Source organism: Vigna umbellata, chromosome 2, assembly GCF_029865625.1.
Source record: "Vigna umbellata cultivar VRB3 chromosome 2, Vumbellata_1.0, whole genome shotgun sequence".
NCBI classification, from domain to species: Eukaryota; Viridiplantae; Streptophyta; class Magnoliopsida; order Fabales; family Fabaceae; genus Vigna; species Vigna umbellata.
Window position 1 is genome coordinate 11,066,247 of NC_142166.1, and position 25,080 is coordinate 11,091,326.

General features: G+C 33.8%; 1 protein-coding gene across 1 annotated transcript in view; it reads right to left on the reverse strand.

The window, feature by feature from the left end:
- The window catches only part of LOC124828504 (U5 small nuclear ribonucleoprotein helicase), a 46,419-nt gene that overhangs the window by 17,920 nt on the left and 3,419 nt on the right, over positions 1-25,080 (reverse strand). Inside the window, exons 8-40 of the mRNA XM_047301813.2 lie at positions 24,750-24,866; positions 24,574-24,633; positions 22,334-22,405; positions 22,112-22,228; positions 21,871-22,032; positions 20,001-20,066; positions 19,736-19,888; positions 19,566-19,649; positions 19,316-19,390; positions 19,099-19,230; positions 18,948-19,013; positions 15,343-15,408; positions 14,887-15,009; positions 14,626-14,775; positions 13,611-13,823; positions 13,140-13,295; positions 12,832-13,056; positions 12,645-12,746; positions 12,460-12,540; positions 12,263-12,343; positions 10,783-10,986; positions 10,562-10,678; positions 10,329-10,451; positions 9,963-10,052; positions 9,759-9,884; positions 6,175-6,237; positions 5,931-6,019; positions 5,576-5,666; positions 5,175-5,324; positions 4,901-5,092; positions 4,718-4,783; positions 1,740-1,895; positions 1,511-1,654 (exon numbers count right to left, since the gene is read on the reverse strand). Of these exons, the coding sequence (XP_047157769.1) occupies positions 1,511-1,654; positions 1,740-1,895; positions 4,718-4,783; positions 4,901-5,092; positions 5,175-5,324; positions 5,576-5,666; positions 5,931-6,019; positions 6,175-6,237; positions 9,759-9,884; positions 9,963-10,052; positions 10,329-10,451; positions 10,562-10,678; positions 10,783-10,986; positions 12,263-12,343; positions 12,460-12,540; positions 12,645-12,746; positions 12,832-13,056; positions 13,140-13,295; positions 13,611-13,823; positions 14,626-14,775; positions 14,887-15,009; positions 15,343-15,408; positions 18,948-19,013; positions 19,099-19,230; positions 19,316-19,390; positions 19,566-19,649; positions 19,736-19,888; positions 20,001-20,066; positions 21,871-22,032; positions 22,112-22,228; positions 22,334-22,405; positions 24,574-24,633; positions 24,750-24,866 (3,912 nt within the window). The remainder of the gene's footprint in view (positions 1-1,510; positions 1,655-1,739; positions 1,896-4,717; positions 4,784-4,900; positions 5,093-5,174; positions 5,325-5,575; positions 5,667-5,930; positions 6,020-6,174; positions 6,238-9,758; positions 9,885-9,962; positions 10,053-10,328; positions 10,452-10,561; positions 10,679-10,782; positions 10,987-12,262; positions 12,344-12,459; positions 12,541-12,644; positions 12,747-12,831; positions 13,057-13,139; positions 13,296-13,610; positions 13,824-14,625; positions 14,776-14,886; positions 15,010-15,342; positions 15,409-18,947; positions 19,014-19,098; positions 19,231-19,315; positions 19,391-19,565; positions 19,650-19,735; positions 19,889-20,000; positions 20,067-21,870; positions 22,033-22,111; positions 22,229-22,333; positions 22,406-24,573; positions 24,634-24,749; positions 24,867-25,080) is intronic.

A 25,080-nucleotide genomic window follows, 5' to 3' on the forward strand; every position in this document is an offset into this window, starting at 1 on the left:
ATAGTCACACTCGTTGAAGAAGTATTATTTAGCCTTACCCTGTTTTGTGTAAGTGGTGTGGAGTTATATTATTTATGTTGTAAACCCTAAACTACACCAATTACAATTGTTCCTACCACACCCAATAGTCCTACATTGCTTAGGAGTCGAGGTTAAGCGTAGTTTAAATACTCCTTCCACCCTCTGAGGTACCTTTTAAGGACAAAACCCTCAATTTGGACAACCTTGGGTTGTTTCTATTAGAATCCAAGGGAAAAATCAAAGTAATATGGATTCATCATAAAAGACATGGAGGCGAGTGAAGAGGTAAGTGTTATTGAAAAATTTACCCGCTTTGTTGAGAAAGGAATAAGGATGATGTTAAATATCCTATTTCATGATATGTCTGCATTGACAATCTCTTTAACGGAACCATAAAAATAGAAGTGAAGAGAGCTCTTGTATAGAAAAAACCCAATATTAGAGATTGGTGAGAAATTTTATTTATTTATTCAACAAACACAAGATGTTTATGCAGTCAGTGTGGTAAGTGAGTTTATGCATGATCCGACAAAAGGACACATGCAAGAGTTGACAAAATTCTTTAATACTTAGTATCAAGCACAAGAAATGGTCTTTAGGCAAAATGACACTTTGACCTTGAAGATATTTACTAATGTAGACTATGCAAATTTTGTTGTTTAAGAAAAAAAATCAACATTAGGATATTGTACAAAAAAAAATCAACATTAGGTTATTGTATGTTTCTTAGAGAAAGTCTAGTGATTTGGACAAGAAAAAAACATGATAGAGTATCTCATTCTAGTGCAAAAACAGGATTTCATGCTCTTGCTCAAGATGTGTGTAAAGGAATATGGATGAAGATTATACTTCATGACCTTAAAATAAAGGATAACATCCTTGTGTAATTGTACTATAATAACAAGCCATGAGCACTTCCGATAATTTAGTCCAACAAGATAAGACTAAAAATTAAAATTGATAGACACTTCATCAAAAATAATCTTGAGGGACTTGGCAGATACAATCCACACCCCTACAGAACTTCAAATAGCATACATTTTCACTAAAAGACTTCCCCAAGGCAGATTCCAAAATCTTGAAAGAAAGTTAGGAATAAGTGATATTCATTTACCAACTTCAAGGGGAGTGTTGTAGATAAAGATTATTAGAATAATAAATATTCTCTACTCAGTAATTAGGAAAAAACATCTTCAAAATCTGCCTACTCTTTTTTAGCATAATTTTGTTTCCTTCTTTCAAGGTTTTAATTAATACAAATAGAGATTATGAGAATATAATTAGTGTGATTGTTATCAATAAACAATTTTTTATTTTCTTACGTTGTTCAAGTAAAGTTAATATTTGTAATACTAATACTAAATGGAATTGATTAATCTAAATGTAGGAAACAACCCCATGACTCTCAAAATTTTGAGAAAAGCATATAACCACTTAGTATTTACCTATTTTCTATTTTAGTACAAGTAAGGCACCAAACCATACTTACCAGTCTACGAAATAAATAAGTCCACGTAAGATAATGCACTGCATCTTGTTTATGACAAATGGTTCCAGAAATAATTTCAGCGTTAATGTGATTGTGCAAATGCTCCCTCAAACTACTCTCAACAGGAAAGGGTTCATACAAAAACTGCAACATAAAAGAGAAAACAATATTCTCAGCACATTAGGCTAAAAATTAAAAGATAAATATAATCAGCAACCTCAATTTTGACCTTTTTATAGAAGCTCTTTTTGGGTTCATGAACAAGAATCACAGCTTTCCCATGTTGATCAAACTGAGGGCGTCCAGCACGACCCATCATTTGCAAAATATCAGTGATTGGAAAATCAACATACCTCTTTGCTTTTCCGTCATAGTACTCAGTTCCCTGCAAAAGATGCAAAATATTGTTGAAATAAAATGTTGAAGATAAACACCAAGAGAGATTCAAATGTTTTGTCCCACTTTCCTGTCAACATAACTGTGACAGTTTTTCCTGTCAACATCACTGGGACAGCTCATTTTCCTGAGTTGTTGGTATATAATTGGTACACAAGGAAAGTTTACAAAATATCATGTTCCCAAATGGTGGTTCAGGTTCACCTCACACTTAGTATAATATCCAAATACAATGATAGGTTTTTCTTATACTATCTACACCATTATATAAAGGGAATTCTGCCATCTGGTATAGACAATTTTTTTTCTGCTAATTTTACCCTTTAAGTAACATTATTAAAATTAAAATGATTACCTTACCAATTTTATCCTTTAAATGACTGTTTTTTTTAATTTAACCAATTTTTTAAACAAACATTTTTTTAAACTAAAATAACTGTCTATAATAGAAAAAATTATCAACAAAATAAATAAAAAACTGTATACAATAAAATTCTAAAAATTATTTATATTTAATTTTATAATTATAGTATAATAATATTTTTACTACTTTTGGTTATCATAAAAAAAAAGGAAGTGAACATACAAAAGCGTACATGTGTTTAACTGGATAATCATAAAAGGAGTTAGGAGTCATGGACTCAACCATGACATGGTCAAGGACCACAAAATCTTCCAAGCCAAGAACAAAATAGTATCCCTACCCCCACCACCACAAGGTTAACGCATTAATAAGAAAATTTTAGTTTCGTTCACTAGTCACCCCATACAGGTAAACTTAATGAATTTGTTATGAAAATAAAAAAGGGAATAATAATATTAGAAATGGTAGTACAGTAGTACTTTGTTGAGAAAAGAAAAATTGAGAAGCAATAGAAGAATTTTTTGTTTTGAGTAGACATGGGTATTCCTATTTATTTAAAAGAACAGATAAAGTAATGAGAACAAAATAATATCAAATAATGAAAAATATTTCGTAAGGTATTTTTCTATCAAACAGTGTTATCAATATTGGATAAGAGAAAAAATATAGCAGATTATAGTGCAAGTATTGTAGTCAAAAGAAATACCATATCTGAATATAGATAATTTTAAAAAATGACGAGTGGCAGTGGTGAGCGCGGCAATAAGCCTATGAGGTCATTGCAAGCATCAGAGCACGACAATGAGCATTGAGGTCATTGCAAGCATCAGAGCACGACAATGAGCATTGAGGTCATTGCAAGCAGCAGCAATGGGACTAGAGAAGAATATGGAGGTGCAAGTAGAGTGTCAAAGTATCAGGCTAAATTATAATATTTTTGTTAGTTCGGATATGACCGAATTTGCAACAAAATTATCACTTAGGCTTTTAACCCGACATAAGAAAAATAAAAATAAAATAAAATAAAAAAAGAGATAATCAGTGTTTTCTTTTCCTGTCCTGCCAAGCCGTCCCTGCAAATGGAGTTTTCTTCTCCTACACTACTTATTTTGCCACCATGCAAACCAGTATCACCATTGCCCCCAATTTCCACCATGGTTCTGCCATAATGGATTTTCGATAACACTGCTATCAAATCATATCACATCTCCCTATTTAACATAATCAAAGCATATCTATGACAAAATCAAAATCATATCTCTAACACTCCACAAGTTGGATCATAACATATCGATTAAAAATATGATCAAATTATAGTATATAAATGGATACAAGCTTCACATTAAAAGAACAAAATGTTCAAATGATACAGCCACTGCAGGAATGCAAAAAATGGCCATTGAATAACAAGGACACTAGGAAGAAAACCGCTAAAACACTGTCGGAGAGCACAGATGGTCATCAACAAGGAAGAGAACCACTAGGAGGCTGACGAAAACAATAAATGGCCATTGAATAACAAGGTGGTTGCCAAGTGGAAAAAGCTCAACGAAAAAAGGAAAACAGACAGATAATGTTGGTGATGAACAATAACACCAGTTGTATCACCAAAATAACAGCAGCGTTAAACAATAACACTAGCTGGAAAAAAGCTCATTAAAAAGTGTCATCAACGATGAAACAGTTACACTGTCTAGAAAAGGTTTCTCAAAATGTTGTCGGCAGTCAACTATGACAGCATAGGTGAATAGTGTCTCAACATGAACAGTGTGGCAAGGAAAAAAACTGAAAACAGAATCTAAAATTTTTACTCCTATGACAGTTGGACCCATAGGAAAACCATGAATTTGAGCCTTCTTCTCCTTAAGCTTTTGATACCATGTTAAAAGGATAAATGAAAAGACAGATCAAACCGGATGGTACCACTCTGGTACCATGGTGAGATCAGAGAAAATTAAGAATATACTGAATTTTGTAGGTTGTGTACATGCATGAGTATTCTTATGTACAATAAAGGAGATACAATAATAACGGGAAATGTTAGGTAAGATATTTCCATATCAAATCAAAATTGCATCTTCTCATTTAATGAAATCAAATCATATGCCAAACATAATCAAATTATATCTCTATATAATCCAATAATATACCTAACAATCAGAAATGTGTACTTTATATTTTTAATTTAGAAGAATTATATTAGCCATTCTCTTAGAAATGCCATTGGATATTTGAACACCACTCAAGGAAAAGCTTTTCAGGAAATAAAACCTCGTATCAAAATCCAATTATAATTCAAAGCAAAGTGACAGCAGCTAGAACATGCATGAATGATAAGTAGTTAACAATCCCATAAATGAAAACCAAACAGGCTTGACACTAGAAAAGACAACATCAAACGATTGCCAACAAAATAGCATAAAAGGAAACACCTACAGAAATATCACCTTGATAATCACAAGATGAGCTGGAAGATTCACACCCCAAGCCAATGTGCTGGTACAAACTAATATCTGCACAATATTATAAAATTAACCAGTTATAGGCAAGTAAAAATAATGTAGCTTTCAATTTCTTTTTCTCAATATAAGAAATGACAAATGTCAATTTTTAAGGCAACAAAAGTATACCTGAATTTTGTTGTTTCCAAAGAGTTCCTCAACCAGTGATCTGTCTTTGTCATTCAGACCAGCATGATGTAATCCAATGCCAAATTGCAAAGTATGCCTAAGGTTTTGGTCAGAGACTTGAGACAGAACCATCTGCAGGGTTTCCTCAGGCAAATTAAGAAACTGTCTTGACTGTTCATCCGACGCAGCAAACTTGAATCACAAAGAAGAAAGATTAATAACAGCAATCCATAATGGAATAAATATTATTTCTCACATGAGATTGAATCTGCACCTGAATTAGGTCAAGTGCAGTAAGTCTCGTCTGGCGTCGGGATGAGACAAATATAAGAACTGGTTTTGCAGGTGAATGTGTGCATATTGCAGCATATGCTGGTTTATTCATGCTGTTCATCCTTGGGCAATAATACTTTCCAGGATAACCCTACAAGAAAACCAAAATGTTAACATTTTTAAAAAAATTTATTTTGATTATGCAACAGTAGGGGTTTGCTTAATAGGAGAAAACAGGTGTGGAGTTTTTGCATATGGAAACATTGACATGCGTATCAAATTTCTATTCCTCTATTACCCTCATTCACACTTTCTACTAATCACACGAAATTTATAATAATAGATAGACAAAGAAACAAACAAGTTAAGCTGTTATCTATCTGAAATACCAAATCCACATACCTGAATATGAACTTCCAGGGGTACAGGCCTTACACTTGGCTTGAAATTGAAGAGTCCAAGTTCCTCAACGCCTAACCAGTCAGCTAGATCACTACATATAGAGATTAAACAAGGAAATATAAGTTAATACAAAAAAACTCCTTTCCTGTGCTCTTTCTCTCTCTACATTTACACATACCAAGTCACTCACTAGAAAATCATTAGTGCACATGGAAAAACAGTAACATATTAAAGGAGAGTGGAGAGCACAAGATTATATACAGAAATTAGTGGCATAGAAATTAAGAAAATGGAAAACCAAAATTATTTATATTGAACTTAAATTTTCATAAGAGTGGAGAGAAAGTAAACTTACCCAGCATTAGCCAGTGCTGTAGAAAGGCCAATAAATCTTACTGGTCGCTCTGTTTGGGATGATATATACCTCATCCTAGATACAATAACCTAGACACAGAAATTTCCATGTCCAAAACAAAAATATTGCTCAAAATCACCATCTCCAATTTTAATAAAGAATTCACAATACCCAATATGCTATAAAGAAATAAGATAAAAAAAATGTAGTCACTAGTATATTGCCACCATTCATAAGCATATACCTCAAGGATTGGCCCACGATCTGCTCCCAATAAGTGAATCTCATCCAAAATCATAAGTCCAACCTATTGATCATTTGCATCAGGATTAATACGTGAAGTAGATGACTTCAACATTAATATAGTTAGATTAATAATATTACCACTGAATCTATATATAAGAAACAAGGAACAAATTCATCAATACAAACAAAAGTGGTTAAGTTAGCTATTTTAATTAATAACATAATTCAAATTATATTCCTAGCATACCATTAGTATTTCTCAAAATTAGGAGGAACAATATTCAACTTTATTCTATCAATTATGAGGTCATTGCCCCTATAAATACATGAACCTACTGGTTATTTTAGAAAATATGGATAGCTAATTGTAAAGAGACAAATTCTTGTCATTATGAGATTGTTTTTATACACATAAACCAAATAGGGAGATACGACCATTATAAAGAATAAAATTATATGGATAAAATATAAGACTTCTAAAATACACAATGAGCACCACGGTCCACTGTTTTGACACAACCCCTCATGAATAAGTGTTCTGCATTACCAGCTTGAATATAATTTTTCAAAGTTATTGTCTAGCTTTTCCTTGATAAAATCTTTGTTCATTTGGTATGTTCAATTCTCTCATAATTCATAGGGTCATGGGCTAATACTAATTGCAGACCTATTGTAAAATTATAACCTAAAAGTTCATTCCAATTTATCTTCAAGTTTTCCAATATAATCTTCCATCATAGATGTTCACATATTCCTTGGGTCAGGGCTAGAAGCACTCGATCTAGCTACTCCAGTGTGTCTTTTGCTCTTCCAAGCCACTAGGTTTCCATCAAAGAAGATAAAATATTCAATAGTGGATTACCGGTCCATAATTGACCCTACATAATCTGCATTGGTAAATGCTTTAAGATTTACACCCTGTTTCTGGAGTCCTATTTAAATACTAAACAATTCTAAAAGCAACTTGTAAATGTGTTTGCTTTGGTTGGTGCATAAATTGACTAACTAGACTCATAACAAAAGCAATGTCTGGTCTAGTCATAAGTAAGTAAGCCTACCTACTTGTCTTCAATACATTTCCTTGACCATGGCAATATCCTCCTCTGCACTTCCCAACTTTATATTTGGATCAATGGGAGTACTAGCTGGTCCACAGTCTGACTTACCTATTGTTTTAAGCAAGCCTATAATGTACTGATGTTGAGATTTGTAGATTCCTTCCCTAAAAATCATTTGAGTCTCACTATTGTCTTAATCTAAAATTTTGTGGCAAGGCATTGAATTAACATTTGTTTTTCCTTTTTGTCATCATCAAGTATTATAATTCATCTACATATACCAATAATATTGTTACTCCCCTTCAACTTGAATGTTTGATAAATAAAGTGTGCTTCCCTTAACTTTGCCCAAACTTGTCATAACTCTGGTGAACCTTCCAAACCATGTTCTTGAGGATTCTTTTAGCCCATATAAATCACGTCTTAGCTTGCAAAAAGTTCCGCTAACAACATATCCTTCATAAGCCGATGGCAACCCATGTACTTCTTCAAGGTCTCCATGTAAGAATACATTCCTCACATTGAACTCCTAGAGCTCCCAATCATGATTTGTTGCTAATGACAATATTACTTTGAATTGCATGTTAGCAACCAAGGAAAATGTCTCCAACTAATCCATTCCATGGGTTTGAGTGAGTCTTTTGGCCACTAACCTTGCCATGTAACATTTAATGGTTCCTTCAGTATGATACCTTACTGCATATACCCACTTGGACCCTACTGGTTTTTTTCAAGTTGGTTAGGTGACAAGTTCCAAAGTCATATTCTTATTTCCATATCCTGTTAGATAATACTTCAGATACAAAGGAAGGTGTAGTCGTAGAGTTTAGGTGTGAGAAAGGTTTTATGTGTAGGAGAGAATTTTTCAAAGGATAGAAAATTAAGTTGAAGTTGAAGTGTTTGCTGGATGCCTGCTCTTGTTCCCTTTCCAAGGGAAATGGGAAGGTCCAGATTTTGGTTCACCCATGCTTCTAAATTTTCAGAGACGAACTCATTCGAGTTATTGAAATTTATAGGATTAGAAAGAGTTACCTCATGTAATGATGGAGGGTTGAGTTCTTAGACTAGACAGATTGTGGAATGCCCTATCCTCACCTTGAAAAAACCCAACTTTTCCTAAATTTCCCACTCTCATTAGATACAGGTTTAGGTGCAGGTCCCGCTGCTAGTTCAGCAGGTTCAAGTGCAGATCTTGCTTCCAGTTCAAGAGGTTCAATTGCAGGTTCTGTTATTTTCTCAGTTTCAGGTACAAATGCCCTATTCAGCAGCCCAAAAGACCCAACTTCATCTCTTACATTCTCCACCTGAAGATGAGGCTCTTCAAAGTAGCGCTCTTACTCATTAAAGGTAACATCCCTTGACACAAAATGTTTTTGACACCACATTAAAACCAAAAGAAAATGAAAATCTATCAGAATATGTTATGGAGATAATACATGTGGGCTTCTCCAATTTACTAAGGAAACATCTCACCCTGTATCTCTTCAGTATCCAGCTGGGCAGGCACAGATTTTTCACCTTGTCTATTAACAATGTGTGTTTGACCTTGCCCTTCCCTTTTATGAGAATTTTCTTTTTGCTCCCATTCTCAGCTTGGGGATTTTTCATGTAATTTCCAGCACTTCTTCCATGTATGGCGCAGCTTGTTGCAGGACCTGATCATATTATGGATATAGGCCTACCAAAAAATCATAGACTCCATCTTGTTCAATTTACTCCCTAAGAATTGTTGAGTCCTATGAACACTTTGTTTCTATAACATGGTAACAGTCCAATTCCATCCACATAGATTTGATTTTACTGGAACTGGTTTGTTTTCCCGTTTGACAGCCATAGTTTTCATCTTTACATCATAGATTTGAGTAGCATCCTTGGACTTAGAACAGGTTTGTTCCACTGTACGAATAACCTCCTTTGCTGAATTAAGAAGCATGCAGGTATCACTGATTTGCAAGACCATTGAATTCCATAGCCATGCCATGACCGTGGAGTCTTCTTCATCTCTTCATTTCAACTTGGCATCATTTTCGTAAGGGGCATTCTCAGTCAGGTGATTGACCTTTCCCTTTCCTTTCAAGATAGTCCCAATGAGTTGAGTTGAGATGATTTGAAATAATTCTTCCCATTTAACCAAGAAGCGAAATGAACATTCTGCAATTAAGTATGTGATAGGAGTCAATGTAGTGCAGCAATGAAGGTTGTTTTCTAGGGTTACGGTTAAAGGCTCCCAAAGATTAGGAGCTCTTATACCATTTCAAGTTTAGAAGGAATAATATTCTACTTTATTGTATCAATTATGGGGTCATTGGACCTATAAATACATGAACCCATGGGTGGTTCTCTTAGGAAATATGGACAGCTAAATCTAAAGTGACAAATCCCTTTGATAACGAGATTGTTCTTAAATACATAAACCTAGTATTAATAGCAATATGTGTTATAAAGCATAAAATTACAGCAAAGATAAAATAAAAAATTTCCTAAAATACACATCCACATACTTTGAAGTCATATATGGATTCACCTTCGTGACATAACTACGGGTATGCCAATTACGACTAATTCCATCCCACTTTTCAGGAGTAGATATGATGATATCAGCTGACAAAAGAGCCATCAAATCAGGAGTATAGTCTCCAGTCATTTCAACCTGATGAAAAACGTGATATCATTACCACCAGCACCGTGTACATTTTATTCATTTTTTTCTCCTTAAAAACATTAGTACCATTTTTTTCCTTAGTTGAGAGACAAGACGCTTTTGCCAATCACTCATTCTTTCCCTGACTATTGCTTTCAAAGGAGCTATATAAATAACCTGTTTGTTAAAGCAGCAAAGTAGGTCATACACTTCATAAGATAATGTATTTCTTAATGAAAATATCAAAGATTATCAATAGTGAAAAATTTAAACAATGTATAAACAAAGTTCGACATTTATTTCTACAAATTAATAAACATAATGTACAATGTTTGCTATTCGTTCACTTTGTCTCAAGACAGTACATAAGTAAGCACCTTAAGTTGCTACCAAGAGCAAGCACCTTAGGTCCATGCTCTTTCTAAAAATGCATTAACAAATTTGAGTACAAACCTTCATATCAGGCTGAGTATTGAAAAGACGAAGCATAGCAAGCTCAGCAGATATAGTTTTTCCACTTCCAGTTGGAGCTCCTAACAGAACATTATTGTCCGTGTGATACAAGGTATGAAAACTCTGTCCAAGTCCAATAAAGACGTAACAGAACAGTCTTAATATGTTCTTTATGTATTTAAGCCCACAGTGCATAACCTAACAAACTTTGCAGTATGGAAAATAAAACATACCTGTGTTTGTATCGGATTAAAATGTGAAAATTTATACAATCCTTCATAAGCATTGTTGCCGAGAGAAGACACAGGGAGAGGTTTTAAATCAAGGAGTTCTGTATGAGATGTACGAGCCTAAAAAACGATATTTACAAGTGATAACAAACAGCCAGGATCAGTTGCCAAGAAATAGATCTAGAATAGAAAAAAGAAAAAGAAGGAAATGAACACTGTAATACCTCTGGCAATGGTAAATTGTGAAAAGTAATAGTGTAGAATGCCTCAGCATGAAGCCATGAATCAGAAACAGCATGGATATAATATTGCGGTGGATGTGGTTCAAATATAGGTACAGTGAAGGAAAGCTTGTAAGGTTCGGCTCTAGCCATCCGTTTTGTCAGCGTAAAGAGTTCCGAGTGGTAGATGTGATCATTCTCAGAATCCTGCTTGAAATGGTTGATCATGCATGCATTTGGAGTTAACAAGTATCAAAACATAACTAGTTAAAAGTTTGTTGGGTAAGTTGATGTCCAGATGAGAAAGCAACATTACACAATCTATCATCACTAGATACTGGAAAGCCACCTTAATTGGGGTCACCCTAGCCTGCCTTAATTGCAATGATTTTTAAAGTTGACAATTGTAACTTCAGAGGTTGTTGTTTAGTTTCTCATCAACTGGATATGAGATCAAATCAAAATATATAAATGGGAAACATCTCTCATCTCATAAACCAGTTTTGTAAGACTAAATTAAGGCCAAACAAACTTTCTAAGAATGTACTAGCATTCTTCAATCATACATTAGACGTTTCATATGCCAAAGTACTTACGTTAACAGTATAGGTTAAACAGAACAGCATAAGCTAAGATGATTCAGAGACAAGAACAACTTCTAACAAATGAACAAGTCTAACACGTCAGATAATGCAAACCAAAAAATTAACTTCAATACATAGGGTGGATAAAATAAAACATTTAAAAATAACTAATCAAGATGAATTTTTATGTAGGTTTTCATGTATTTTAAACTAGGAATGACTCCCTTACAGGCATTCCTTGATGTCATTCACCTCTCTTCTCACCCATATAAAAGGATTAGGCCCCTTGAACCTTCTAGTGCAATTTTTTAATAAGTCATTTTTAATTCCTTACTCATTCATTGAAGAGTAAATTTTTTATCTTATTAACGTGTTAGAGAAATTCAAAAGCTCCCTTTTGGCCTTATCTTATCTTTGCACAGTGGAATTTAATAAAACCAATACTTGGAACAGCTGTATAGGCATTATAAAGCTCCACCTTGTGGTATGTGATTATGTGTGCTACTTGCTCAGAATGTTTTCCAACTACTCTTACATTGTTGTGCTGTAGTCTATTTATAGTTATTCGGCATTTTCAGTGACTGTTGTGCGTGCTCTTAGGATTTAAGGTTTAGGGTTTAGGATTAAGAGTTTAGGAGGTTTGTTTGGCAAATCAGCTGAATTAGTTTAGAGGGTGCTTCACTATAAGAAACTCGGAAGATTTGTTATCTGCTTAACTCTATATTCCTCATTGTTTTCTCTTTTGTTCCTTTGTATGGGACTATTACTCATCCTCTTTCTCTTTCAAAAATGCTCTCTTCAGTCAAATAAATTTCTCCTCCATAACAAGTGTTCAGATTTTTTAACAAAAAACAAGGAATTTACAGAGTGCTGCATCATCATAGAAAAATTTATTTCACCTCAACCAAAATCCACCAACGTTGAGCAGTACCATGAAAACGATCTTTCCAAGTGAAAACAGGCGTAATGACCAAATCAACCTGAAAATAACGAGTGATTGTGTAGAATTGGATGTCAAGACTATTTTATAAGATGAAATTAATGAAAAAAATGTGAAACTAAGCCGTCTCGCTAGGTATTCATAGCTGTAAAATACCTTCAGCACAGTTCTTGTAATTGGACTCACAGTTGCTGATAATTGAAGTGATGGAAAATACCCTAGGTTTTGCTTGACCAACTAAAAAGGTGAAGGAGTAAGAAAATAATAATCAAAATTTCTTGAACATCTGAACCAACTTCTGAAAGAAACTTTTCAACATTATTCTACTAAAAGGTACATACCCTTCCTCCTGGTGCATACCGAATTAATGCCCCAATGTCTTTTTCCTCCATCTCAAACAGGCGATCTAGGTCAGCCCCACGCTCTTCAAGCTTTCTCAATATCTATGAACCAAAAAATACTATCACACACCAATATGAAATATTATATAACTAGAAAATTTAGGGAAAACAATAGTTAAGAGCAAACTTCTGCAGAAAGGTCCTTGTCAAATTGTCTAAGAGGATGTTGATGTGGCCAAACTTGACGATCCACAGCTTTGCTATATTCCAACATGAACAGAGTCATCTCACACCAGCCTCTTCGTAAACAAATCTCAAATAACGCCCGTGTTATTCGAGCCAAGCTTGCACTAATATATGCAGCATCAGATACCAAAGAAAAAGAATCCATAGAACCTCGAGATATGTACAACTGCAAACAACAAAGCCATATCTTATTCATTCATTTACTCAGGTATCCTAACTGGAAAATTGAGTCAAACTCAAGAACAAAACCTGAATCAAAATGGAAATTTTTCCATGTTTATTGGAAGGACCACCCTTGATTTCCAATGGACATGATGTGCGCGCCAACATCTCTAGCTCATTTTGTTCTTCTTCTCGAACAGCAATATTTTCAAATTCAGAAGAATGTGCAATCATGTTAATCACCTAGAGTGACAAAAGGTAAAAAGAACATAAAAAACAAATACTGATAATAATAATTTATAAATGTCAATAGAATGGATGCATGTTTTCATAGGCTTATGGCAAAGAAGATATAAAGATACATTAGATGACTAACCACCAAAATACACAGCTTCCCTAATCTTCTGGGAAAAAAGCATATAAAAATGAACAATAAATTTTATTGTAGGAAAACACCTTTTTTAGGGAAAAAGTTGAGAAAATTATTGAAAACAAGAGGCAGGTTCAGGTATAAGCTATCACCCTTTGATATAGTAATTGACAGAACACTTGCCCTACCTCACTGTCATTCATGTGCCGTCTCAGCATTTCATTGTATGTTTCTACACTGGAATATTGAATGTAAAAATGGCTTGCAATGCGACCAAGCTCAGTACAATAAAAATTGCCACTTTTCTCATCAAAACGCATCATTTTTGCTTTATCAAGGGCACGTGCAGCATCAATTACAAGAGACCTCTGCTTAGAACTAAGAGCAGGATCCGCCATCACCTAAAGAATATAAGATTAAGAAATCACCTGTCTTACTCCATACAGTAAATAAAAAAATTATCAATAGAAAACCTTTAAATACATATAGCTAATTACTGAAATTATTTTCAAAATGATTTGCAGGCACACTTCATTATAAAAAATGTGTGGAACACAGAAAATTAGCAATATTCTCATTCTTTTTGTAGAATATGCAAACAAAAAAAAGTGTGGACTTCGAAGTTACAGCATATCAAAAAATTAAATACAAGTTATTTATTTTTGGTATATGTTCTTATTTCTTTATTCTGTGGAATAAGAAACATGTAATTGTGGTTTATATGGTACCTATTTCTTACAGAGAACCATGTACTTTGAGATGAACATTCTCCTCATAACACAACTACATTTAAGGTCAGAACTAGAATTGTCATTTACATTTCTAGATTTTTATGGATTGAAGAAAGTTACTACTATTGATGGAGCTCTCCTCTCCCTGAATTTGAATGAATCCAATACAGTACCAGGGCTGGGCTGGGCAAAGGAATTATAGAAGAATAACAAAAAACTGCCTTTCTCAAACGAAGCCTCCTGCCATATATCTATCTAACCAGTTGGTATTCAGTTAACAGCCAGTTATAAAGTTGATGTTAACACAATTAGGTTCAATCCATTGCACTTACCCCTACCCTTTGCTTCCTACCATACACCTTTTACATAGGAGGTTAGTTCAGTGAAAACATACATCAAACATAAACAAGCCAAAAGCATACAAATGCATCATATAACTGGTTCAATAAAGGAAAAGTTTGTAGTTTGGTACCTCGTCCCACCCAATACCATAGGCTAAAGGATTCATCTTCATCCTTATAAAAAGATAAGTATAGCCCAGCCAAGCACAGGCTTCCTTAACATTAGTTACAGTACCCAATGCCACCTCTGCATTTAAATTATCTTTCAAGGAGCTAATGAACTGCATAAGATCAAAGAAACCACTCAACACAATATGAAATACATAAAGAAAATCTGATGCATGGTATGCAAACAAAGATTCAAAGAACAAAAATGAACATGTTATTATTACCTGGCTTTCAATCGGGAGTTGGCTTGTCAACAGTCGCAGATAATAAGCTAGTTTGTCATGTGACGTAATTATAATACCTTCACCACTTTTGTCAAACTGAGGTCTCCCAGCTCGCCCAAATATCTACATCAAAATTTCATAGAAAAAGCCACTTAGTTTATAAAAAACAATGGGCTGTCAGCTTCAAGAAAATTATCCTGTTTTTCCTATCAGTTCAAAAATATATTATTTTCCGAATAACAATGAAACGGAGAAAAGTTATTTTCATTGTATCTGTTAGGTGTCTAACGTGCTTCAATTAGTTTCCTGTACAAACTTCTAAAAACAGGAAACAAAATGGTATCACAAAACAAAAATAAGTTAGCATTTTGGTAACTAAAAGTGAAAAATAAAAAACATTTCTTGGACCATATAAACAGTTGACATTTCCATTCAACAAGAAACTGCATGCCTTACCTGCATAACATCAAGCATACCAAGGTCTCGCCAACCCCCGGCTTTTGGATCATATAGTTGGGTACCCTAGAAAATAAAATCGATCATGTTAACTTATAAATTACAAGAGAAAATCAAATCAAGACCCAAACATATTGAAAAAAAAAATTCAAACAGAAAAAACTGGGTATGACATTTAGAATCTTAGAAAGTGGATTTAGACTTCACTGAATCTCATATAACTAGCTTGTAAAATGAGGTTTACATTCGCTTACAACATTGAATTTAGCAATATATTAATAGATGGTCCAATGACGGGGCAATAGTGGGTAACATAATGTCCAACATACTATTGGACATAGAGATACATTGAGTTGAAACTGTGTTCCTTACAAAGCACACCTTATGTTAAGAAAACAGACTCAATACAGTATATAGAGAAAATAAGGTATCATCTAATAATAAAGATATGATATAGAAATAAGTAAAAAAAATTCCTAATGATACATATATGCTCTAGATATTTCCAATTCTAACAACTACAAAAAATATTCTTAGTTGTAAACAATGTGTCTTATTTCTATCATTATAAGAGTCCCCTTCAAACTAGAGCATATATGTTATGTGTTAAGTTTGCTGCAAATATGATTGATCCTCGTCCTCTCAAAGATTTGGTGAATATGTTTGTCAATTTTTCACTGAAGTTGACAAATCTAGTGATGTCTCTTAGACTCTAGCTTTTCTCTTATGAAATGACAAATCTACAAAAATATGTTTGGTCCTCTTATGAAAGACAAGATTAGAGGCAATAGTAATGCTATCTAGTAGTCACATACAAGGTTCGTTAGAGGATGTCTGCATGACCACAGAGAGGCTTTTGCTAATGTTCAGCGTCAGATATGCTTGAAGAATGGGCAGTGTTGCTTTTTGTTATTACAAGACAGTTTAAACCCTCCATTCAAAAAGTAGTTTTTACTATAATGCTCAGGGATTTTGGTCAATGATATTTTTATCCATTCAATCAACTACAACAAATTTTTGCTCCACCTCTTCAGTACTCACCATCCAACTATCATCATCCCTCATCTCATCTTTCCAGTTCACAACATCCTCCTTCTGCTATGGTAACCAACACTGATGTTAGTTGGCTGCCAACCCCCTTGTTCCTCATTCTAGTTCTAATTAGTACCATGATTATAGGCCTTTTTTTCATGATATTACAGAAAACAAGAATATTCAACAATGTATTCCTAATGAAGGTTCTGAACATATCCATATCAGTAATGCTCAAGGATTACCTATTCAATCTTTTGGTTCTTCTTTTTTCTGCTACACAAAATTTTAAGTTTCTTTAGCTCTTCATCGATTACTGCATTTTCCTACTATAAATAAAAATCCAAATACTTAGTAAATTTGCTAAGGCAAATTATGATTACTTTGAATTTCATGCTACTCATTATTTTGTCCAATCTCTGGTAAATAATGAAGTGCTTGTTCAAGGAGATTTTGGGCCAAACAATATTTGTGCCTTTCCCACATTTCAGCTTCAACCTCCTCCTCGTGCAAAATCTGATTTTTTTTTTTTTGTCAACTATGCAATGAGTACTCTCAAGAAAGTGAAATTTAGACTTAATTCAATCTTACAAAACTAACTTGAAGATAAGGTTTACACTCACTTATATACTAATTTGGTATAATCTCTAGTCGATGTGACATCCTCAACACATCCCCTCACATTGAGCACTGAACATCTAGAGCATAAGACTAGGGAGGAACCCAATAGCGGGTGACACAAGACCAACCACCTCGCTATGATAGGCTCTAAATGACTTTGGTATCATCTTAAGAAAGTAGGATTTAAGACTAACAAAACATTATAAGTTGGTCTTGTGAGGTTAAGTTACTATAAATTCCACTTAAGAAAAACCAACAATGAAAATAGTATTCAATTTGTTTGGCATGGAAGACTAGGGCATCCTAATGCTCATGTTATGAGACCTACTTTTTAGCTGTGGAATACTCTTTTTACCACTGAAGAAGTTGTTTCTTTTTTGTTCATTGCCAGTGTTCACAAAATTCTTTTCTCCTTATCTCGAATTGTTTACAATTATTCTCTTAAACTAGTTTATATTGACTATGGGGTCGTTCTCTCGTTTTGTCAACTAATAGCTTTTAATATTATGCCACATTTGTTTGTTTATGCTTTTTCAAGATTTACCTGGATTTATCTTCATAAGAAAAACATCTTATTTCTTGAAGGTTTTTAAACACTTACATTCAATAACTAAACTTTAGTTTAGTTTCAACTGCCCTTAAAAGGTATTCAAACTGATTGAATGGTGAGTTCAAATCCTTGCCAAAGTTACTTGTAGAAATGATAATTCGACACTAGAATATTTGTCCTCATACTCATTATTAGAATGGATTTGTTGAGCAGAAACATAGACACAAATACCCAACAATTGATTGGTGAAGTGTAACCAAATCCCCAGTACCACTACATTTAAGAGCACACATTTCATCAATCATCGCTTATCGCCACTATAGGTTAAGATAAAGAATCAACAGAAAAAGGTTACACAAATGACTCTCAATCGTGATAGCCAAGTTACCCTTCATATTGCCTCCAATTCAATATTCCACAAGAGGATCAAACAGGTTGAGATATATTGTCACTACATGCATGAAATATTTTATCTTGGGACAATAGTACTCAATTTGTTAACCTCGATGATCTATTTGCATATGTCTTCTCCAAATATGATTTATATGCACCAACCTTAAAGGGAGTGTTCGATATATATTAACATATGGACAGTAGAAAATAAGAATGATTTTATTATTCTCAATCATATCAATTACATTCTCCTTTGCTCTATTTGTAACAATCTAATCTTCTAAAATAGGAAAATAGGGAAACAAAATAATCTAGAAGATTACACATCTATTTTCTCTATTTTCTCTAATTAAGAAGATATTTCCTCTAATTACAACATGGACCTAGGCCCATCTCTATGAAATGCAATGTGTATGTGTGTGTGTGTGTGTGTGTGTGTGTATATATATATATATATATATATGGAGAGAGAGAGAGAGAGAGAGAGAGAGAAATATAGATATAGATATGTAACATGTTCCTTTATTGTGCTTGAGACACATAGGGATTCCATCATATGACTATAATTTATTCCTACAAGATAAAAAGCTTCAACAAAATTTAAGAACTCTTAGCAAGAGAAGATGAGAAAAGATCGTATAGGTCATGCTAATAAAGTTTTGGCACAATTGCAAAGAGATTGGGGTTCCACAAGTCGATGTAGTGTATGATTGATGCTCTCAAAGTAAATGTTAAGATATAACTTTTTACGCGATTGATTGATGCAAGAATATGCCAGAAGATGTTTAGTAAACTACAATTCATCGTCCGTGTGATGTATACTAGTCCCTTATCCCTTTTCCATCACATTCCAAAATTTCGATTCAAAATTATTCACTAGATTCCCAACTTTGAAAATTCAATACAGAATATAATTCCATGATTCAATTATTTGATTGAAGAAAAAGAAACTATATTTAGATAAAACAAAGATGATTATCTTATATCATAGTTGCCATAGAAACAAAACCTTAATGACCACTGTGTGTGCAGGTAGATTGACACCCCATGCCAAAGTTGCTGTACAGACAAGAACCTAAAAGTGGAAAAAGACAAAACTTCATTTCATGAAACCAGAGGGAAATTCTAAAACTCATATCTGGAAAAATCAGTGTCTCTACCTTCAGAAGTCCATCAGAGAAAAGTCGCTCAGTAAGTCCTCTATCTGCACGTAGCATCCCAGCATGATGCACACCCACACCATATTCAAAAAGTTCAACAAGATCTTTGTTTCTGGATTTAATGACTTCTTTCTACATGCAAAACATAAAAATCTATGAACTCAGAAGAAGCATTCATATCATAAGAAAAATGAAAATAAATGTTTTCTTTAACCACCTTCATAAAGGTGTATTGTGGATGTGTATTATTACTAAAAAGTTCCAAATCCTCATTCCTCCGTGCTAGTTCAACCTGCCAAACACAACATACAAGTGATGATACTGGAAGCAAAGCATGGTACAGAAAAAGTGCAATCACAATCATAAAAATAAACAGAAACACAATAATGATATGTGAAAAACACTAATACAACTACAAAAGACCTTTAATTCAAACATGACCATATAAAGCTTCCAAAATGACAAACCAGTTTATTAGCTGTCTTGGCAGTGTCCTTTCGGGAGTGGACAAATACCATTGCCTGGTGGCCTTGCCTTAGAGAATCAGCAACCTTGCTCAAAAAGGGGCCAAAGCTATCAAAATAGCCAACACTGCAAGATTTAACATGTTTTGAAGAAAATGGAGATCGAACAATACCTTTCTATAGCATATATCATTCAACAATTCATTACGAGCTGCAAAGTTTGGCTCACTAATTCCAATATATTGTTGTGCAAGAGGCACTGGACGGTAACTAGAATCAAAGAAGAAAAGGCCTGTGTCAGGATTTACCCTGAGAAATTGTGCAACCTGGTGATAATGAATAGTATAGTAAGAACTTCTAAGTGATGTCCAAAATATATTTTAGCATCAAAGTCAATAGATGTAACAATAAAAAGCATATACTATTTAGACCAAATACCTCTAGGTAATTGGGAAGAGTGGCAGAAAGGCCCACAATGCGTATCATTGTCTGTGTAGATTCCACCTAATAATAATCGGAGAAAAGACAACTATTATGAGAAGTAAAACAATATAACAAGTTCCTGTATTGCAATTGTGGTACCACAAAATAATTTGATTTCAAACAGTGTATTTTTATGTGTTCAGAATATGTTACCTCAATGCAACTAAAAGAAAATAAAAATAAATGTTTTATCAAAAACATACAGATTTCTTTCCTTTTTTCCCAATTCTATTTGAATACAAAACTACATCTTTGAGCTCAAAACCACCAAAGAGGAACTAACCTAATCAGCATTCACCATTTAAATTTAAACAAGCTCAAAAGAAACACTTGAAACATACTATTGGAGATGAGCCCCTTTAAATTTCTAATTATAAGTTCAATTCACTAAGTGTAGAAATCTTTTGCAGGAAACAAAGAGATCGAGACCAAGAGAGAGAGAATTTGGATATTGAAAATGAGAAAAAATGGACAAAGTTACAATGTTTGTTCTTACAAAAGATATTGATAGTATAAGAGGGTTGGAGATCTCACATTAACTAGAGATAAGATCAATTTGATGTGTATAAAAAGAGACAAATATTTCCTTACAAGCTAGTTTGAAAGGATATATCAAGTTTAAATTCACTTTCTAATATAGTATCATGGCCTACCCTAGAAATATTTGATAGGTTTGTTGTGCCACCGGCTATTAAGCAATTTGTCAAGGCACCTAAAAATATTCAGTTCCACACACAAGATGTCCATGCCTTGAAATAAGTGGGTGTGTTGGAGATCTCATTTCAACTATATATAAAGTCAAAGTAACCTTCATCTTACAAGCCAAATTTGTAAGTGTTTAGGCCCATCTCTTTGTATTTTCCCCTTTATAAATGCATAACCATATTCAGTGGCAACCACCACCATCTGACTCGTCTCGCCACCCTCTCAAATTTGTAAAAGTTGATTACATTCTAATAAGACCTATTGAAGAAAGGAATATAGTATGTAGGTTAAAGAAAGGCCTGTACAGAATAACATAATCCCCCTGCACTTGGTTTAATAGACATACTAAAGCTATGATTTTCTTAGGGTATTGACAAAGTCGATGTAACCATACCTTATTTATCAAACATTCCTTTGAAGCAAAACTTTCTATTCTCTTGGTTTATGTGGATGACATGATTGTTGCAAGTAATTCTAAAATTAGAAATAGATCTTGAACGAGAAGCTTGTTGCTCAATACAAGATGAAGGATCTCAAAAAACTAAGGTACCCTAGGGATAGAAGTTTCCAAATCAAAGAAAGGCCTCTTTCCTTTATGGTGGAAATTATTTTGAATGATCTTGAAGTGAAGTGTGAAGAACATATGATCACTTATTGTGATAAAAAATCAGTAATTAGTATTGATCACAATCTAATTGAGTATGATAGGACAAAACATATCAAGATACATAAACACTTCAAAGAAAAATTGGATAATTGTCCTTTTATCGCTTCTTACATTCCACCAATATTTCTGCTTGCACTTCCACCTACTCAATATTTTCATGATCTCACATACAAACTGGGAACGATAAATATTCAATCACCAGCATTAGGGGGAAGTGGGGTGTTATTTAGTTATGAAAATATATTCTTGAGTTACAAGGAGATATTAAATTTTGTAATTACTTTATCAAAGATACTATAGGATACTAAAAAGATATTTGTAATCATTATTTTAAGAGTTTCAAGCTCTATACAAACCCTCTTGTACTGATTTACAATTGAATGAAATATAATCAAATCTTTTTGGGATATCTAAACTATTTTCAAGTCCACACAAACATAAGACATATTTTACCTGCCGGAGCGTCCTAGCAACCAGAGCCTCTATCACAGGACCTCGATCATCATTGAGTAGATGGACTTCATCAATAATTAACAGCTTTACCAGCATTGACAGTGACATGTCACTGCTTTTACGTGTAATGACATCCCATTTCTCAGGTGTTGTCACTATCATCTGATTTAAACCACAAAAATAATTAACTTAGTTTGCATGCTGGCAAAGAAATCCTGACCTTGACATTTTCTTAACAAACCTGAGTTTCTTCAAGCTCGTTTTTAGAGAGCTGCATATCTCCTGTAAGCTCTCTAACAATCATATTCAAAGGAGATAAACGTTGGCTGAATGTTGAGGTGACTTCAGCAGCCAAAGCCTAGTGATGACAAGAATCTAAAATTAGAAATGACACAAATGCAAGGAACAAAAAGCAAACATGAATACAAAAATGTAAAGAAGAGAAGCACAAGCATAAACATACCTTCATTGGTGCAACATAAACTATCTTAAATTCTTCTTTATGCAAGTACCCATCCCTGAAGTGCTGTCCAATCTGCACAAGTCATTTATACAGCTAAAGAAAATAAGTTACTCCTCTTCACAGCTGAATCATGAAAAAGCACAAACAAATTGATCGACTAAGAAACCCTGTTAATACAATAAAACCCTTCACGGCTCTAACTTTGTCATATCAAAATAATGAGCACATACTAGGAAATTTTTGTGATACAACAGCTATTAGGGTTTCAGAAGCAGTAAGAGCATATGAAGCACTGATATTTTAATTTGTTTCACGTATTTGTACAAAATAAATGACCGTTATCTATACTTTTGGATACTTAATCAATATGGGATCAGTAAAGTGTCCAAGCCTTTAAAAAAATTATGACAATTCAGTTCAGCTACATAAGACATAAAAGGTTGTGATGTGAGACACATTTCCAATGCCAACACTTGTTTCACACATGTCAAAACACTTCTCATTAAGCATTCAACTAGGAAAAAAAAACTGTAGTCTTGGACACTTAAGCCAACACCTCTATACAACTCCATAAGAATGGACACACACACACCACTACTATTATTAAAAAAATATCTACTTTTTAACTTTCTAGAAGTTGTGTATCACTCTCTACTTGCCAGATGTCAAAGAGACAGCTGTCCTCAGTTAGCTTAAGTTCCTTCTCATGTAAGCTTTACCTAGCTAGTCTCAGTTGATTTCCTGTAAGTCTTAGATCAGTTACTAGTTAGGACTTTTCCTGTATAAATACAAACTTTGTATGAAAACATCGTAACTTATATCTCATTCAGTAAAATTCAGTAATTCTATCTAAACTTTCTCTCATTCTCAGAACATTTATAATAGAAGTCAACTTAAATATAATATACAACATTAGTGGTATATGTTTACTTTGCTGGAAAGAAAAAAGAGCAGAAAAACACACATAACAATGTCTTCTCTCTTGTTACATTGGATAGAAAGTAGAAAGAAAAAGAGAGAGAAAAGTGTACTCCTAGAAACAAAAATTCAAAACTTCCCTTGTTTCCACTTTACCTTCAATTCAAATCTCATTTTTTTCTCTCCTCCCATATTTTCATCCATACAACCAAAGAGACAATAAAATGTAATTTACATAAGATTTGTCAGGCTCGTTCTCATACAAAAAGCTTTAGAAAATTTATTTAAGTTGAATGCTTTTTTCCAGAAAGATAATATAGAGAAAGATAATATAGAATCGAAAAATGTTAAGATAGGCTTTATTAAAAATTTGTTGAGTTGTACCAATCTGTACCTAGAGATGACCTGTTTTCTATTGTTTTCTCTCTTTCGTTGCATATCAGATTTATCTACAATTTATATGTACAAATATGAAAACACCAGAGAAACTTCTTCAAGTTCTCTAAAGTATATTTTCTCTTTTTACTTTTCTTAACTTGGTATAAAAGCAGGTTAGTCTTGCTCTGCTTATCCTTGTCTGGTCCGGCAAAGAAACTCTGTGCACCAAGGTCCACAACCGGCCAATAGAATTTGCTCCTGCAACCACTAGATTTGGAATGTCTCTCTAAGTGATGGCCAACCCCGCCAATCCCAAAGGCAAAAACTTCTTCATGCATCACCAAACATATAATCTTTCAAGCGCATCTCAAGCACTAAAGTGATGCTGCCCCACCACGGTTGGGTTCATCATCTGCTGTACATCCCATTCCAGCCCTTATTTGCCCTTTCCTTGCGGGGTGGTTGTTTGGCTCCCATTTTTGTTTTGTAGGGTTCCCATTTTACTCCCCTTTTCTGGTTAGAAATGGCTTTTGGGCCAATACATCGTTATCAGATTCTCCCACCATTATATCCCTATATTTTTTTTACATTATGTATACATATATATATTGTTATCTTTTTGTTCGTGATGCTTCCATCATAACCCTTTATGTTCTGAAATATTTTCGTAAGGATTTTTGGGGTCACCAGCTTTTCTCCATTTTCGACGTCACTAACACTGCTCCAAACCATCAGATTGGTTTAATTGAGATTGATGATAATAAATATTTAAAGTATGAATTGATCCCATCCTACTAAAGTTAATCAATTTGGATCTGAATATCTTGTAACTCCAATTGCACCAATCCATGCCCATGACACCGGGAAAAAAACAATTCAAAACAGCAACAGACATAAGTTATATATTTTGGGAAAAAATACGTATCAAGCAAGTGACTATTCACCTCATGTAAAATTGAAATCATAGCTATATTAGTTTTGCCAGCTCCAGTGGGAGCACACACCTGCCAGAACATAAAAAACACCTTGTTACACTAGAAAGTAACCATATTTCGCTCTTTGCTAAATCCAAGTTCTATAATCATTACTATGTTTGAAAAATCAACCACATATCACTCACTAGAATATTCTCATTAGTTCCATAAACAGTTGAAAATATCCTGCTCTGGATTCGGTTTAGTGATTTGTACCCACGGAATGCAGCTTGTGCAAAGTCATCTAACTCCCGGATCTCAATCTGAAAGTGTGTATTGCAATAAATATGAATTAATAATGCTTACCATAAACCAGAACTTAGAAGACAATTTGGGAATTGGGGAGAAGCAATAGCTATGAAATCTGTTAATATATAATTAACTATAACCAAAATTACATAGATGGGTTTAATTTTTTGTAATTGTGGTGTGGCTATCATCTTACAATAACCAAAGATCCAAGGACTAGCAATACAT